At 45.1% G+C, this 17,359-nt stretch overlaps 1 protein-coding gene and 1 long non-coding RNA gene across 6 annotated transcripts in view; one reads left to right on the top strand and one right to left on the bottom strand.

Annotated features, from left to right (window-relative positions):
- MYO10 (myosin X) overlaps positions 1-6,346 on the top strand; it is a 274,739-nt gene extending 268,393 nt beyond the window's left edge. For all 5 annotated transcript variants that reach the window (XM_078004632.1, XM_002804314.4, XM_078004633.1 and 2 more), the window contains 4 exons: positions 448-568; positions 1,014-1,466; positions 3,197-3,388; positions 4,876-6,346. In XM_078004632.1, the coding sequence (XP_077860758.1) occupies positions 448-568; positions 1,014-1,466; positions 3,197-3,388; positions 4,876-4,977 (868 nt within the window). In that variant the 3' untranslated portion in view covers positions 4,978-6,346. The remainder of the gene's footprint in view (positions 1-447; positions 569-1,013; positions 1,467-3,196; positions 3,389-4,875) is intronic.
- The window catches only part of LOC106998668 (uncharacterized), a 57,053-nt gene that overhangs the window by 8,147 nt on the left and 31,547 nt on the right, over positions 1-17,359 (bottom strand). The gene's annotated exons all lie outside the window — the stretch shown is intronic.

Below are 17,359 nucleotides of genomic sequence, written 5' to 3'. Positions count from 1 at the left end.
GTGACTTCATATTGTCTAAGTAGCACGGAAGGTATTCCTGCTTAGTATAAACACAGCCCTCATACAAGAATATTCACATCAGTTCTTATAAATGTTCTCATAATGCATCTGGGGCTTGGTAAAGGTAACAAAGAAACAGGCTTTTGTTTCTTTTCTTCCCGTGAACTCAGCATAATGCTTAGCTGGTACTAATTCGAATGCGGCTCTCAGAAAACACTTGTTAGCTGATTTAACCAGAGGCTGTCTGCTTGTTTTCTTAAAGCAAAATCAGGGTGAAAGTACGTTTTTCACTCTGTTTATTTCTCTGTCCCCATCTCTATCCACTGTTATCTGGGCCTGGACAGAATGTCTGTGTCCTTAGAATACACCATGTAAAGTCGGCTCCCTGCAGGTCACCGAAGGCCCCTCTCGTTCGTTTTCTGAGCCTCTCTTGACTCCTGTCTGTAGGCTGGCTGCCACATCCGAGGTGGGGGACCTGCCATGGAAATTCTACTTCAAACTTTACTGCTTCCTGGACACAGACAACGTGCCGAAAGACAGTGTGGAATTTGCGTTTATGTTTGAACAGGTAAAAGGAATAGTTAGAAACAGATTTCTTTGCGGGCAGGCAAGGGTGAAACCAGTTAATACTTAGCCTTGTAAGTTAACTGGTACCTTAGAAATGAGGCACACCTGTAGATTTCCCGGCAAAGACAAGGCCCAGCTGCTCTTTCATTCGTTTGTAGAATGAAACCTGCTACACATTGCATTTGAACCACCATTCCAGGAACCGTTGTAGTTGACAGGAGAGAGACCATAAGGAATAAAATATATGACGTGTGTTAGATGGTATCTGTGCTAGGGATAAAATTAAATTTAAAGCAATGAGCAGGGGTGAGGGTGCAGTTTTAACCCAGGGCAGTCAGGGAAGGTGAGTATGAGAGAAACCCTGATGAAATGAGGGAGGAAGCGTTGTGGGCATCCCATGGCACAGCAGTGCGTTGACCAGAAAGCTGTTGACTGTCTCCTTTCAGGCCCACGAGGCGGTTATCCATGGCCACCATCCAGCCCCAGAAGAAAACCTCCAGGTTCTTGCCGCCCTGCGACTCCAGTATCTGCAGGGGGATTATACTCTGCACGCTGCCATCCCACCTCTCGAAGAGGTTTATTCCCTGCAGAGACTCAAGGCCCGCATCAGCCAGTCAACCAAAACCTTCACCCCTTGTGAGCGGCTGGAGAAGAGGCGGACGAGCTTCCTGGAGGGGACCCTGAGGCGGAGCTTCCGGACAGGGTCCGTGGTCCGCCAGAAGGTCGAGGAGGAGCAGATGCTGGACATGTGGATTAAGGAAGAGGTCTCCTCTGCTCGAGCCAGTATCATTGACAAGTGGAAGAAATTTCAGGGAATGAACCAGGAACAGGCCATGGCCAAGTACATGGCCTTGATCAAGGAGTGGCCTGGCTATGGCTCGACGCTGTTTGACGTGGAGGTGAGAAGTGGCTGCCGTGTGTCGGGGTGGGCGGGGTGCTGGCATCTGAGAACATGGATCATGGCCAAGTTCATATGGAGAGAAGACAAGATGGAGCACTTTGCTCTCTCAACCTTTTTTATTCGAGCCCCCTAAATTGTACCATTAACACCTCCCTTCTCCTCACAGTTTCTCCTCTCCTTTGTAGTAAATGCATCTGTAATATTAGGAATGAATGCAAAATTAAGACGTCATCTATTCTTTTACTACCCTTCCTTAGGGAAGCTATAGATCTAATTTTTTAAACACTGATAAAAATCTACATTTAAAAAAATTTGTAGCTATATATACAAATTAGAAACTGTGGATATACTTACATTTTACTTGTTTTTTCTTTACAACCCTGTGTTTGAAAGAATGTGTTTCATAATGGAATTTAGCCATTAGCATCAACCGAGTACTGATTTTTTTTTTTAAGTAGACCACTTACTGAAAAGCAGTCTTACTAATGGTATAGATGAGAGTTTGGCAAACTGGTCTGTGGGTCAGATCTTGCCTTTTTTCTGATGTTTTATTGGAACTCAGCCAAGCTCATTCCTTTAGATACATTCTCTGGCTGTTTTTGTGCAGAGTTGAGTAGTTGTGACAGAGACAACGTGATCCACAAAGTCTAAAAATCTTTCCTATGTGGCCCTTAACCGATACGTTTACCAGCTCCTGGTCTAAATTAGCTTTTTTTTTTTTGATGATAGCAGTAATTCTGCATGTTATCCGATGACTTTAAATTGAGGGTCTGTAAAAATCTAAATATTGATTGTATATTCTAGGATCCATTAATGGCTTTTCATTGGGTGATGTTTTTGGTTTGGTTGGTTGGTTCAATGAAGTTTGTTTTTAAGTATAAAAAAATCAGGTGTTTTGTACAAAGCCATGATTCCACTTCTCCCTGACAAGGAATAGGTAATAATAGCAGTTAAACTCTTGGCTTCCTGCAAAATGTGAGCTGTGGATTAGCATAGAAAGCTACTGGCTTTTGCATGGAGAATGCAGAGAATGTCTGGTTATTAGGGATACAAACTAGGGACTCTTTTCAGTGTCCCCAATTTATAGCCCTCCTGCTTGTCCAGGTTTGGATCAACCCTGTGTTGTTAGCCCCTACGTATGGGCTCTTATTGTCTTCCACCAATCTGTGTGTACAGTTAAACCAAAACCAGTCAAGACCCTGTTCCCACTCTGCACATGGAAGGCCATTGCTGCTCCTTGTCAAGAGGAGCCAGAACTGCTCAGCATGCGTGATGTGGAGAATTTCCCTCTGTGATCCTAGATTTTGTATTTGAAGACTAACCATCCGCAAAGAGGACTGGAGGCAGAACTGGAGATGTTAAGAGTCGACTTGTCTTGGGGAGGGGAGCTTCCTTCAGTCCCCCGGCCAGCATGTGCATTACCAGGCCACTTCCATGTCACTAAACAGCTAGTAGAATAATGCTAAGAAGTAGAGAGTCAAAGCAAGATGTTAGACCCTGCCAGTTAGTGAGCTTTTCCCAAATGCATGAGATTAACTAGTTAGAAATCAATCAAGATAGCCAGAGAGGTGCCGTTTCTCGTATTTCATGCCCCTCCATGCATGCACGCACATCGAATATATTTAATCTTCTGTGCAGAGGACTTCACTCAAAGCCTGTCTTACGGTTTAGATGCTGTTGCCAACCATTTCATGACTTAACTCTTCTGTTGACTCTCTTGCCCACCAGTGCAAGGAAGGTGGCTTCCCTCAGGAACTCTGGTTGGGTGTCAGTGCGGACGCCGTTTCCGTCTACAAGCGTGGGGAGGGAAGACCACTGGAAGTCTTCCAGTATGAACACATCCTCTCTTTTGGGGCACCCCTGGCGAATACGTACAAGATCGTGGTCGATGAGAGGGAGCTGCTCTTTGAAACCAGTGAGGTAAGGGGCAAAGCAAGTTCATCTTTTTATTGGTCTTGACAAGACAGAAAAACAAGACCCCATTTCCTCATGCCTTTGACCAGGTCATTTTCTTTGAATATTTTTCTTTAAAACACGAAAATACAGTGTGGTGGTCCCTTTCCAGCTGCTGGTTCCCTACAGGCTAAAATCTGAGAACCCCGTATTTCTTCTGTATACTTTTGCAACAGAGGAATTTGGTTCCATTGTGTCATGGAGTCTTACTCTTGGAGGAAAGGGAGAGAAAGGGAAGTGACATAGATGTCCATGAAAAAGCATATTCTTTGCAACAAAACCTTATGAAAATTAGTTAACAATTATGGCAGCGTCAGAGCTGTGAGACTTGGTTCTGGTGGCCTCTTGAGACCAGGAGGAAGCCGGGAACATGACCATCCTAGGTGCAGCTCATTCTAGATTGTGAAACCACACACACTAAAAGGCCTGTAAATATATATGCTGCCAGCTTCAAAGTTTAAACAGTATAATACAAGAAGCTTATTGAGGCTTCCACAAAGGGAACAGCTAGCAATCCAACGTGGTGAGTGGAGAGGAGTCACCTGCTGCCTGGTTCGGAATGGAGAGGCGGTGAGGAGGGCGTTCCAGGTGCTTGGAGGATGTGGCATTGTAGGTTCCTTAGGCTGATGGGGAGACATGCAGTGAGAGGGAAGAGGGTGGGGAGCCCTTGACTCAAGGGTCCCAGGTGCCAGACTGCAGGATTTGGTGAGATCCAGTAGACAACAAGGAACCACTATGGGATCTTTGATTGTACATGGCATAACAGTGAATTTACAGACAGTGATCTCTGGGGTGGGACTGGAAGGGAAGAGAGCAAGCAGGGAAATGGAAGCCAGTTATGATGCCTGCACGGGGTCCAGGCCAGCTGTGAGAAGGAGTGGCAATGACGGGGACACCATGGGAGGGAGCTAATGGAGATCCCAGCTGGAGGAGGTGGCTGGTACGGAACAGAAGCGGGCCTGGGGTCTGGGGAGCTGGCCGCTCTCCCAGCCCCTAGGGCCTCAGTTATCTTGTTTCTTCAGCTGCATCCTAAGGAGTTGACTAGAATTAGATGATCCTGTCCTTAAAGGCTGTAATTATGGACTCTGTCATTTCACATTTATTTTAAGCGGGGATAGTAATCCTAGCACTGTTGACACTGAGTAACTTCAGCTTCCTTGGGTAGCTCTGTATTTTAATGTGCAAAATCTGACAGTTTACATCAAGCCAAGTTGGCACGTTTGTGTGAAAGAACCACCAGGTGGTGCACATTGTATTTGGAAAAGCCGAGATTCCACCTCTCCCTGATGAGGAAGGTGAAAGCAGCTCAATTTCTGGCTTCCTGCAAAATGGGAGCTGTGGATTAGCACGGAAAGCTATGGGAGGGTGCCCAGGGAATGTCTGGTTATTAGGCAGGGCCCTTTGCCTGGGGGAGACTCATGACCATGTGTTGGTTCTGCTTCCCTGCTGGGCAGGTGGTGGATGTGGCCAAGCTCATGAAAGCCTACATCAGCATGATCGTGAAGAAGCGCTACAGCACGACACGCTCCGCCAGCAGCCAGGGCAGCTCCAGGTGAAGGCGGGACGGAGCCCACCTGTCTTTGCTACCTGAACGCACCACCCTCTGGCCTCGGCTGGCTCCAGTGTGCCACGCCCAGCCGAAACACAGAGCTGCCCAGGCTTTCTGGAAGCTTCTGGTTGGAGGGAGGTGTCTCTGAGGATCCTTTTGCCTGCCGACTTCAATGATCCTGTATTAAGCTGTCAACTTTAACAGTCTGCACAGTTTCCAAAGCTTTACTACTCTTAGAGGACACATGCCTTAAAAAAGGAGGGGAGGAACCATGCTGCCACCAAAGCAGCCGGAAGTGCCTTAACTTGTGGAACCAACACTAATCGACCCTAACTGTGCTACTGAAGGGAACTGCCTTCCCCCCCTTCTCGGGGAGACTTACAGAGCGTGGAAGGGGGGCATTCTCTGTCAATGATGCGCTAACCTCCCAACCTGATTTCCCCGAATCTGAGGGAAGGTGAGGGAGTAGGGAGGGGATAGAGAGCCCGAGGGGACTGTGTGTTTGAGCTGGAGTGCTGCGGGCAGCCTTTCTCATGGAATGACATGATCAACGTTTTTGTTTCATCTTTTAAGTGTACGTGCTTGCCTGTTCATGCATGTGTTCATAAACTCAACACTTTAATCATGGTTTCATGAGCATTAAAAAGCAAAGGGAAAAAGGATGTGCAATGGTGTACACAGTCTGTCTGTATATTTTTAATAGTGCAGAGCTATAGTCTCAATTGTTACTTTATAAGGTGGTTTTACTAACAAACCGGAATCCTGGATTTTCCTGTCTGTGCTGTATTTTGAAAAACACGTGTTGACTCCATTTTGTTTTACATGTAGCAAAGTCTGCATCTGTGTCTGCTGTATTATAAACAGATACGCAGCCTACAAGATAACTGTATTTATAAACTACTCTTCAACAGCTGGCTCCAGTGCTGGTTTTAGAACAAGAATGAAGTCATTTCGGAGTCTTTCATGTCTAAAAGATTTAAGTTAAAGTGTTACTTGGAAGGTTAAATTGTATCCCTCTGGATCCATTACAGGTACAACCATGTTGACTATGGGGTAGAGACGCTGCATTCCAGAAATGTCTTAACATTTGAGTGAACCTTTAAAGGACCCTGACATTAAATGCTGAGGCTTTAGTAAAATACACACGTATTTTATCCCAAGTTTATAATGGTGGTCTGACCAAGGCACCTGTAAATAAATCAGCATTTATGACCAGAAGAAAAATAATCTGGTCTTGGACTTCTATTTTTATATGGAAAAGTTTTAAAGACTTGGGCCAGCTAGGTCTACCCACACAAGAAATTTGCCTTGTCCCGTTGTGCACAACCCTGCAAAACTGTTGGCTCACAGGTCTGACAATAAAAGATACTAGCTAACACGCTGTGTGTTTCCTTTATCAGAGGAGGCTCGAAATGCCATGGAGGGGAGGCTTATTTTTGTTTTGGCTTTGTGGTGGGGTTTTTTGTCTTTAGAGACAGAGTCTCTGTTGCCCAGGCTGGAGTACAGTGGTGTGATCTCGGCTCACTGCAGCCTCTGCCTCCTGGGTTCTAGCGATCCTCCGGTCTCAGCCTCCCAAGGAGCTGGGACTACAGGTGAGCACCACCATGCCTGGCTTTTGTATTTTCAGTAGAAATGGGGTTTCACCATGTTGGCCAGGCTGGTCTCGAACTCCTGACCTCAAGTGATCCATCTGCCTCAGCCTCCCACAGTGCTGGGGATTACAGGTGTGAGCTACCGCGCCCGGCTGGCTTTTTGGTGTTAATGCTGGGGTTTCAGTGTCTGGGCTTGGTGTTTGTTTCATGGACTTGCTCACCAGGTCCACACACACAACTGCAGCTGTCTCCACTGCTCTTGTAGACACTGAGTGTGACTTCAAGAAAGCCAAGAGGCAAAAGAAGGGACTGATAAATGAAGTCACACACAGCTGAGGACTTGAAATGTGTTTATGTCAGACAGTCTCCTGTGTCAGCCCCAAAGGGTGCCTGATCTTGAAACTCCAGATCCTAGAACCTGCCTGCACTTCTCCCTGTGGAGTAGAACACACAGGTAGGTGGTTTGGTTGCCTATGTACCCAAACCACCAGACCAGGCGTCTGGCATGAGCAAGCGCCACTTCCCTTGCAGACCACTGACTCCCACCTCTGCTCATGCTCACAAATAGCTTCTTCCCATTCTGCAGGGATTGGGATGGAACCTGAAGCCAGGTGCTGCCTGGATCCTGTGCCCCCCACCCAGGGACCGAAGGAAGGCTGGCAAAGACTAGGATATGTGTTCTTTGTTTTTATTTTAGGCCCAGAGAGAATTTGACAGAAGTCTTTCTACTGCACACCTCTCAGGATTCCCTCTGTGACTTAATTTACTCTGGAAGGCTGTCCCCCGCCCTCAATTACAGATGGGGAAATAGGCAAGGAAAGGCATGACTCAGTTAGGGGGTTAGAGCAGCACCATAGTTAGAACGTAGATTTACGCGTGAGCCTTTGCGTGGCATAGTTGTGGTTTTGTTTTTAGCCTCTTATTTAGAAATAATTACAGACTCGGAGAAAGTTGTAACAGAACATACAGGGAGGCCTGCGTGCCCTTCACTCAGTTTCCCCAGTGGTGACATCTCCTATCACTGTAGAGCAGCATCACAGCTAACAAAGTACCACTGAGTTTCCCGCAGCCACGGAACCTATTCCAATTTTACTGCTTTTACGTGCACTTCTTGGTGTGTGTGATGTTAGTAGCTTTGAACAAGGTCAATGAAGTGCAGTCGTCCCTTGGTATCCAAGGAACATTGGTTCTGGACCTCCCCCAGGATACAAAATTCACAGATGCTCAAGTCCCTGATACACAGTGGTGTAGTATTTGCATAGAACCTGCACACATCTTTCCTTCCACGTTAAGTCATCTCCAGGTCACTGATGCCTAACACAACGTAAATGCTGCATAAATCGTTGGCATACTGTGTGCGTGTGTGTGTGGTTTAAAAATTGTTTTAATTTGTTTGAGACAGGGTCTCACTCTGGCACCAGGCTAGAGTGCAGAGGCACAGTCACAGCTCATTGCAGCCTCAACCTCCTGGGCTCAAGCAGTCCTCCCACCTCAGCCTCCCAAAGTGCTAGGATGACAGGTGTAGCCACTGTGCCCCGCCAAAAAAATTTTTTTTAAATATTTTCAATCTGTGGTTGGATTCAGACCACGTGGACACTGAGGGCTGACTGCAGTTTTGAATGTCTCTGTTTATTACTGAGGAAGGCATCAGCATATTTTATCATCTCAGATGCCAACAATCTAGTATTTTTTAATTCTTTTGAAAGCTAATATATGTAGGTGACTTGTAAAACAAAAATCTCAAATACTAGAAAATGTTACTTTTTTTCCAGCTGTAGCCCTCTAATTACCTATTTTCTTTTCCCAGAAACAGCTATTTTTACTGTTTTATTGAATATTCTCTCAAAAATAATTTAAACTGTCCAATCATATACTCACACATATATATCCCCATCCCTGTTTTTAATATATAGAAACAAATTGTTGTAACTTGCTTTTGTCTCAGCATAGTATTTTAGCTCTCATCCTACATTAATACCTATAGAATTGCCTTATTCTTTTTGATTATATAGTACCTCAGATAGATTTGTGGAAAAACAGGATAAGGCCATCTATATTAATCCATTCTCACACTGCTATAAGGACATGCCTGAGACTGGGTAATTTATAAGGAAAAAGAAGTTGAATGGATTCACAGTCTCACATGTCTGGGGAGGCCTCACAATCATGGTGGATGGTGAAAGAGGAGCAAAGGCACATCTTACATGGCAGCAGGCGAGAGAGCGTGTGCAGGGGAACTCCCCTTTATAAAACCATTAGATCTTCTGAGACTTACTCACTATCAACGAGAACAGCATGGGAAAACCTGCCCCCATGATTCAATTACCTCCCATCAGGTCCCTCCCATGACAGGTGGGGATTATGGGAGCTACAATTCAAGATGAGATTTGGGTGGGGACACAGCCAAACCATAGCACCACCTAAGTTCTCTGTAAAAATAGTTTCAGCCAGGCATGCTGGCTCACGCCTGTAATCCCAGCATGTTGGAAGGCCAAGGCAAGAGGATCACTTGAGCTCAGGATTTCAAGACCACCCTGGGCAACATGACAAGACCCTGTCTCTACAAAAAATTAAACATTAGCCAGGTGTGGTAGTGCGCATCTGTAGTCCCAGCTACTGGGGAGGCTGAGATGAGAAAATCATTTGAGCTCAGGAGGTCAAGGCTGCAGTGAGCCATGATGGTACCACTGCATTCCAGTGTGGGTGACAGAGCGAGACCCTGTCTCCAAAAAAAAGAAAAAAAAAAAAGTTCAGAAATCTAAGAGGGCAATTTTTTAGTTACTAAGCTTTTTATTCAGGTAGCACACTAAATTGGGTCAAAAATCTGCTATAGTAAAGTTCTGTATTTGTGTGTACTGGGTATAAAAATAAGTGCTTTAAATAATTTGAAAATCCCTACTCACCAAAAGCTTATACTGTAATAGGGGACACGACAAGTGCATAAAGCCAAATTTAGCCAGTACATTTATAACTGTTTTGTTGGGTTGATCAGAGAAGCATCATGATTGCTGGAAAAATATTGGACCTGGATTCAAGGTTTGGCATTGCTATTTTCAAAGTATGTAATCTTTTAGGTCAGGGGTCAGTGAACTACAGTAGAGAGACCAAATCTACCCTGCCACCTGTTTTTGTGAATAAAGTTTTATTGAAACAGATCTCTGTGAATTTGTGGATAGTTTGTCTATGTGTGCATTTGTACCACAACGGCAGAGATGAGTAGTTGCAACAGAGGCCCACCACAAAGCTAACAATATTTACTCTCTGGTTCTTCATAGAATGTGCTGACCTCTGTTGCAGGTAATTATGGTAATTATAGAAGTATAATATTTCCTTTAGAAGCAAAGCTACAGTTAGAATTTTGATTCCATGTGTGATGCAAGGAATACAGTCCCCAGTTTTGAGACAGTTGCTTTAAGTGTTTCTTTTTTTTTTTTTTTTTTTTGAGACGGAGTCTCGCTCTGTCGCCCAGGCTGGAGTGCAGTGGTGTGATCTCGGCTCACTGCAAGCTCCGCCTCCCGGGTTTACACCATTCTCCTGCCTCAGCCTCCCCAGTAGCTGGGACTACAGGTGCCTGCCACCTCGCCGGCTAGTTTTTTTTGTATTTTTTAGTAGAGACGGGGTTTCACCGTGTTAGCCAGGATGGTCTCCATCTCCTGACCTCGTGATCTGCCCGCCTCGGCCTCCCAAAGTGCTGGGATTACAGGCTTGAGCCACCGCGCCCGGCGCTTTAAGTGTTTCTTACCCACTGTTTTACATGAATCTCCTCCCTCCCTGCATTTCCTCATCAGTGCAAACTGGCTCAGCATCACCTGACTTTGTATTTGATAAATCTGCAGATGAAAGAAAGCTTCTCTGGGACAGATTCTATCTTCCCTCCACATGCCCCAAGATATCTAGCATTGTGCCTGCTTGGAATGTTCTGGGGGCTCAATTTAGCCATAGATCACACCACCGATCTCCATAATAAACTTTAAGCAAGTTATGGAGATCAGACAAATGCACATAAAATGTGAAATGACCACACAAGGTAGCACAGCAAGTCTTGTGATTATCACGAAGTAGTATTCCAGGTGCTAAGGCAAGTAGATTGATGTGACTGGGATGACGGGGGAGGATGCAAGGTGGAGGGGTGTGGACCTTAAGCTGGTCTTGCAATATGGCAGGACTTGGGATGGGAGAGGAAGGGATTCCTGGTGGAGAGCGCTGGGAGCACAAGCGTAGGTGGGGTGTGGAGATGGGCATGGGGCAGGTGCAAGGCAGAGGTCAGAAGACATGCTGGGGTTCCCTTGTCCTGATCCAAAATAGTGTCTTCTTTGGTCTTCCACCCTTGTCCTCCCACCATGTGTCTATCCTATTCTCCACAGACCAGATACCTAGGGAGATCTTTAGAAAACATAAACCCAAATATATTTATTTCCTATGCAAAACTATTAATATAACTTTCCATACCACCGCAACATAAATATTTATACCTTTAGAGCCCTATGTTTTTTTTTTCCCCCAGATGGAGTCCAACTCTGTCACTCAAGAGTGCAGTGATCTCAGCTCACTGCAACCTCTGCCTGCCAGGTTCAAGTGATTCTCCTACCTCAGCCTCCCACGTAGCTGGATTACAGGCGCCCGTCACCATACCCGGCTAATTTTTATATTTTTAGTAGAGACGAGGTTTCACCATGTTGGCCAGGCTAGTCTCGAACTCCTGACCTTGTGATCTCCCCACTTCGGCCTCCCAAGGTGTTGGAATTACAGGCGTGATCCACTGCATCCGGCAAGCCCTGTGTTTTCTGCCTCTGTGTGCCCCTCCAGCCTTGTCTCAAGCCTCTCTACCTCACTCATATTCCAGCTGGACTGGCTGTGGCTTAGCAGCATTTGTCTTGGTCATGCTTTCATTGAGTTCCCATTTTATTAGTCTCACAACTTAGAGCATTCTGCAATGACGAAGGTGATGAATGTTTCCTGGTGATGGGAGCTGTACTTTCTAAGCCCATGGAGGTCTGGCCATGATGTGCTGATAAATGCTTACCAACTGATCTCTGGGGAAAACAACAAAAAACAAAAACCAAAACCCTGCTTCATAGAATTTGCTGATTTTCATGGTGTAAATATCCCCACTATGGTTAATTTCAGGCTCCAGAGTGTCACCACTGGAGGTGGAGTTAGATGCACACAGCACACAGTCACCTCCAGCAAGCTGGTAGGAGCCAGAGGTCCTGCACACCACTGATGAAACACAATGGAGAGGAGATGTCTTTTGTTTAAATTTAAAAATGGTATTTGCTGGTTCAGAAGACAACCTCTGAAAGAAGTAGAAAGAAGACACTTATAAAGCCTTAAGCAGTTTGTTTCGATAAGGGGTGTAATTAAGGTGGGAAAATTAAAAATGTAGTATAGGATCTGTTTCCATCTTTAGTTCTCCCAGGGACTTCTATTTTTACTTTCAAGTAATAACTGGGTTACAGTTGATAAGCAGTTTGAGACGTAAACAGGATCTACGGACCCTGAAGTATTCAGACGTTTGCTTGGTGGGAACTAGTTGTTACATTTGAGTTCTCATCATTCCCTCATGATATGCTGGGGAAAATACTCAGTGATTCCTACAAATGCCATCTATTGGGGGAATAGTTCTCTGAGTTCACTGAATGACTCGGCATTCAGGAAATTTAATAGGCCTCTTAACTGGAGATAACCCCAAGGATCAACACCAACCATCTTTATTAAGTTGCTTAAAGCCTAGTTGTTAGTAAAAGATATAAATATATAAGGCAATAAGACAATTAACAGAGTATGTGGACCATCTGGATTTGTGTTGAAGGGGTCTAGAAAGAAAGTGTTCAGAGGGAAGTTTTGAAGGGAGGAGAACATTTAACCCCCAGATGCAGATTTGTGGTATACAGAGTGAGCACAGGCCAGGGCAGTGGAACCAACAAATGGAGAAAAGCATGAGGTAAAAATGAGCAGAATGTGGATTTAATTTTTTTAAATTATACTTCAAGTTCTAGGGTACATGTGCACAACGTGTAGGTTTGTTACATATGTATACATGTGCCATGTTGGTGTGCTGCACCCATTAACTCATTTACATTAGGTATATCTCCTAATGCTATCCCTTCCTGCTCCCCCCATCCCACGACAGGCCCTGGTGTGTGATGTTCCCACCCTGTGTCCAAGTGATCTCATTGTTCAGTTTCCACCTATAAGTGAGAACATACAGTGTTTGGTTTTCTGTTCTTGTGACAGTTTGCTCAGAATGATGGTTTCTAGCTGCATCCATGTCCCTACAAAGGACACGAACTCATCCTTTTTTATGGCTGCATAGTATTCCATGGTGTATATGTGCCACATTTTCTTAATCCAGTCTCTATCACTGATGGACATTTGGGTTGATTCCAAGTCTTTGCTATTGTGAATAGTGCCACAATAAACATACGTGTGCATGTGTCTTTATAGCCACATGATTTATAATCCTTTGGGTATATGCCCAGTACTAGGATAGCTGGCTCAAATGGTATTTCTAGTTCTAGATCCTTGAGGAATCGCCACATGGTCTTCCACAATAGTTGAACTAGTTTACAGTCCCACCAACAGTGTAAAAGTGTTCCTATTTCTCCACATCCTCTCTAGCACCTGTTGTTTCCTGACTTTTTTAATGATTGCCATTCTAACTGGTGTGAGATGGTATCTCATTGTGGGTTTGATTTGCATTTCTCTGATGGGTCAATGATCTAAAGTAACTCTTTCTTACACTCTCTTTCCTTTCCTGTTACTAACTCTTCCTGTTATTCTGTTAATATTCTCTCTTTGATGTAATCAATGGCATTAGTTACCATTTGCTCAGCACGTTTCAGGCTTGGCACCAAGTGTGCTGCCATCAGCATCTGGTTTTGTCCTTGCCATGAGATAGATGCTATTTATAATCTATTTTAATATCTATTTTATAGTGAAGCTATTGACATTTAGAAAGCAGTTTATTTAACTTGCTGTAACAGGTTTGCTGTGTAACAAAACTCCCCCAATTTCAGTAGCTAAAATAACATCCACTTCTTTTTTTTCTGAGACAGAGTTTTGCTCTTGTTGCCCAGGCTAGAGTGCAATGGGCCATCTTGACTCACTATCACCTCTGCCTCCTGGGTTCAAGCGATTCTCCTGCCTCAGCCTCCTGAGTAGCTGGGATTACAGGCGCTTGCCAACATGCCCAGTTAATTTTTATTTTTTTGAGTCGGAGTCTCACTCTGTCGCCCAGGCTGGAGTGCAGTGGTGCAATCTTGGCTCACTGCAAGCTCCGCCTCCCAGGTTCACGGCATTCTCCTGCCTCAGCCTCCCAAGTAGCTGGGACCACTGGCGCCCACCACCACACCTGGCTAGTTTTTTTGTTTTTTGTTTTTTTTTTAGTAGAGACGGGGTTTCACCGTGTTAACCAGAATGGTCTTGATCTCCTGACCTAGTGATCTGTCCACCTCGGCCTCCCAAAGTGCTGGGATTACAGGTGTGAGCCACCACGCCCAGCCATTTTTTGTATTTTTAGTAGAGATGGGGTTTCACCATGTTGGCCAGGCTGGTCTTGAACTCCTGACCCTCAGGTGATCCTCCCGCCTTGGCCTCCCAAAGTGCTGGGATTACAGGCGTGAGCCACCACACCCGGCCTAACATCCACTTCTTTAGCTCATGATTCAAGGGGTTGTCAGTTTGAGCTGGCTCACTTAGGCAGTCCCTCCCTGCTGGGCCCACACATGGCTCTTCCGTTCAACTATAGCGAGGTGAGCAAAGTTGACCTTGCCTGGCTTTCTCATATTTGGGACCTCAGATGAGACAGTTGAGCTCCACTCCATGTGTGTGTTCATCCTCCAGTTAACTAGCCTTGGCCGGTTTATGGGGCATTTGGCAAGGTCCTAAGAGAACAAATGGGAACAGGCAAGTCCTCTTGAGATTTAAATTCAAAACTGGCACACTGTTCATTCCACCACATTCTACTGGTCAAAGCAAGATATAATGCCAGGCCGCTGTCAGGAGGTGGGGAAATAGACTCCATAACTTCATGGAAATTGCTGCAAAGTCACTCAACAAAAGGTTGGAGAATCGTGGCCACTTTTGTAATCTACAGCACTTGCTGAAAATCACAATACTATTACGGACAGGGAATTGAGGTCCAGGGTCATCCGTCTCCAAATCTCACTTGATATACTTTGGTTATCTGTCCCTTTCCAAATCTCATGTTGAAACGTAATCCCCAAGGTTGGAGGTGGGGCCTAGTGAGAGGTATTTGGATCCTGGGGGAGGATCCCTCATGGCTTGGTGCCACGATAGCGAGTGAGTTCTCATGAGATCTGATTGTTTTTAAAAGTGTAGCATCTCCCTACTGGCCTTGCTCCCACTCTGTCAAATGGTGTGCCTGCTCCCATGCCATCTTCCACCGTGAGTGAAAGCTCCTTGAGCCCTCCAGAAGCCAAGCAGATGCCAGTGCCATGCTTGAAGAGCGTGCAGAACCATGAGCCAAGTAAATTTTTTTTGAGATGGAGTCTCGCTCTGTCGCCCAGGCTGGAGTACAGTGGTGCAATCTCGGCTCACTGCAAGCTCCGCCTCCCGGGTTCACGCCATTCTCCTGCCTCAGCCTCCTGAGTAGCTGGGACTACAGGCGCCCGCCACCATGCCCGGCTAGTTTTTTGTATTTTTAGCAGAGACAGGGTTTAACCATGTTAGCCAGGATGGTCTCGATCTCCTGACCTTGTGATCTGCCCGCCTCTGCCTCCCAAAGTGCTGGGATTACAGGCATGAGCCACCACGCCCAGCGAGCCAAGTAAACTTCTATGTAAATTACCCAGTCTCAGGTACTTATTTGGCAATGCAAAAATGGCCTAACACATTGCTGTTTCATCACAAAACTATGCCAAATCCAAGCAGTTTCTCTATTTTTCACTGGCCTCCCGATAGGACCACACCCATTCTATGGGGCATAATTTACCATCCCATCACCAGCTTCCTTTAATTAGAACATGTACCTTCAGCATAAACACACATACATGCCCACTGTATTATTCCCTTTTCCAAGTTTCTGCTCATATTCTTCTCTTGCTTGAAGTGACCTTTCTCCCTATTCACATTCTCTTCATCCATGATAACTTGGTTCAGGTTTTAATTTCTACACTAAGCCGCCTGTGACAGAGACTGCTCACACACACCCAATAATCTGGCCTTTCTCTCCTTTTACCTTTTAGTAACAGAATTCCCCTACGTTTTGGCTTGCAATGCATGCTTAGCCACAGAATACATTTCCCAGCCTCACGTGCAGCTTAGTGTGTGTGGCCATTTTAAAGCATATTGCAACTTCCTGATACCTCTCCCATAAAAAGGTGAAGTCTAATTCTTATGAATATGGGTCAGCCATGGTGATTCACTTCTAATGAGTAGAATGTGGAAGAAATGCTACTGCATGACTTATAAGCCTAGGTCATAAAACGTGGTACATCTTTACTTACTCTTTCTCTGACATGTAAGAAGTCTCCTAACCTAAAGATACCAGGCCAAATAGACTATGTTAAGGAGGCCACGTAGAGAGAAAAGCTTGACACACCCCAGATGTACCATACCTCAGCTGTTTAACTTCCCAACCTCGGCCATGAGGTAAGTCAGTGAGTCTTTAGATTATTCCAGCCCTTAGCTTTGAACTGCCCCGTCTTAAGCTGAGGGGAGCAGAGCTGAGTTCTCCCTGCTAAGATCTGCCCAAATTGCAGTTTCATGAGCAAAATAACTGTTGTTTAAAATGATCACTAAGTTCAGGGGTGGTTAGTTTCACAACTGTAGAGAACTGGACATATTTTGGCACTCTAGACTTGAGGTGCTGCCATAACCAAACCTAAAGCATGTGGCTTTGGCACTGAGCAGTGGGAAGAAGTTGGACTTAAGAAACATGTTAGAGAAACATTGAGGACTTCAAAGAAATCATTAGCAGAGGCTTGATGGCCCTCTGGGGGACTGCTGGTGAGGACTTACAGGAAAGTGAGGAAAATATTATTGGAAGCTGGAAAAAAGAAAACCTTCATGATGCAATAGCAGGAAGTTTAGTAACACCGTTGCCTGTGGCAATGTGGGAAATAGAAAAAGCACCTAATGAGCTACATGTTCCAGCTAAGGCGATTTCCAGAGAGTGTGTTGAAAGTACCACCCGGTTTCTTTTCGCTATAAAAAATAGACAAGCTAAAGAAAGAACTGTTAAATATAAAGGAGCCAGGACTTTCTGAGTTGAAAATAAAACTGATTTTCATTCCTAGTTTCTCCAATTGACATAGTGATTGCTAAAATTAAGAAATGGTTTCTGGAAGATATCAAATGCAGGGCACTGTCAGGACAACATAGTCTAAAGATGAACCCAAAGGTGCAACTGTAAAACTCTATGTGACGTTCTTAGAATTAAAATCGAAGTTCTCTAGAGATTGTCAGGGTAGATCCTTCCCACTACACAATTTGGGCTTCTAAGAATTTTTTTTTTTTTTTTTTTTTTTTTTTTGAGGCAGAGTCTCGCTGTGTTACCCAGGCTGGAGTGCAGTGGCACAACCTCAGCACACCACAACCTCCATCTCCCGGGTTCAAGCAGTTCTCCTGCCTCAGCCTCCTGAGTAGTTGGGACTACAGGTGCATGCCACCAAGACTGGCTAATTTTTTTTATTTTTAGTCGAGACAGGGTTTCACTATGTTGGCCAGGCTGGTCTCGAACTCCTGACCTCAGGTGATCCACCTGCCTCAGCCTCCCAAAGTGCTGGGATAACAGGCATGAGCCACCACACCTGGCCAAGAATCTTAAATGAA

Source organism: Macaca mulatta, chromosome 6, assembly GCF_049350105.2.
Source record: "Macaca mulatta isolate MMU2019108-1 chromosome 6, T2T-MMU8v2.0, whole genome shotgun sequence".
Lineage (NCBI taxonomy): Eukaryota > Metazoa > Chordata > Mammalia > Primates > Cercopithecidae > Macaca > Macaca mulatta.
The sequence above is the reverse complement of the archived record's forward strand: the minus strand, read 5'-3'. Positions and strand labels throughout refer to the sequence as shown.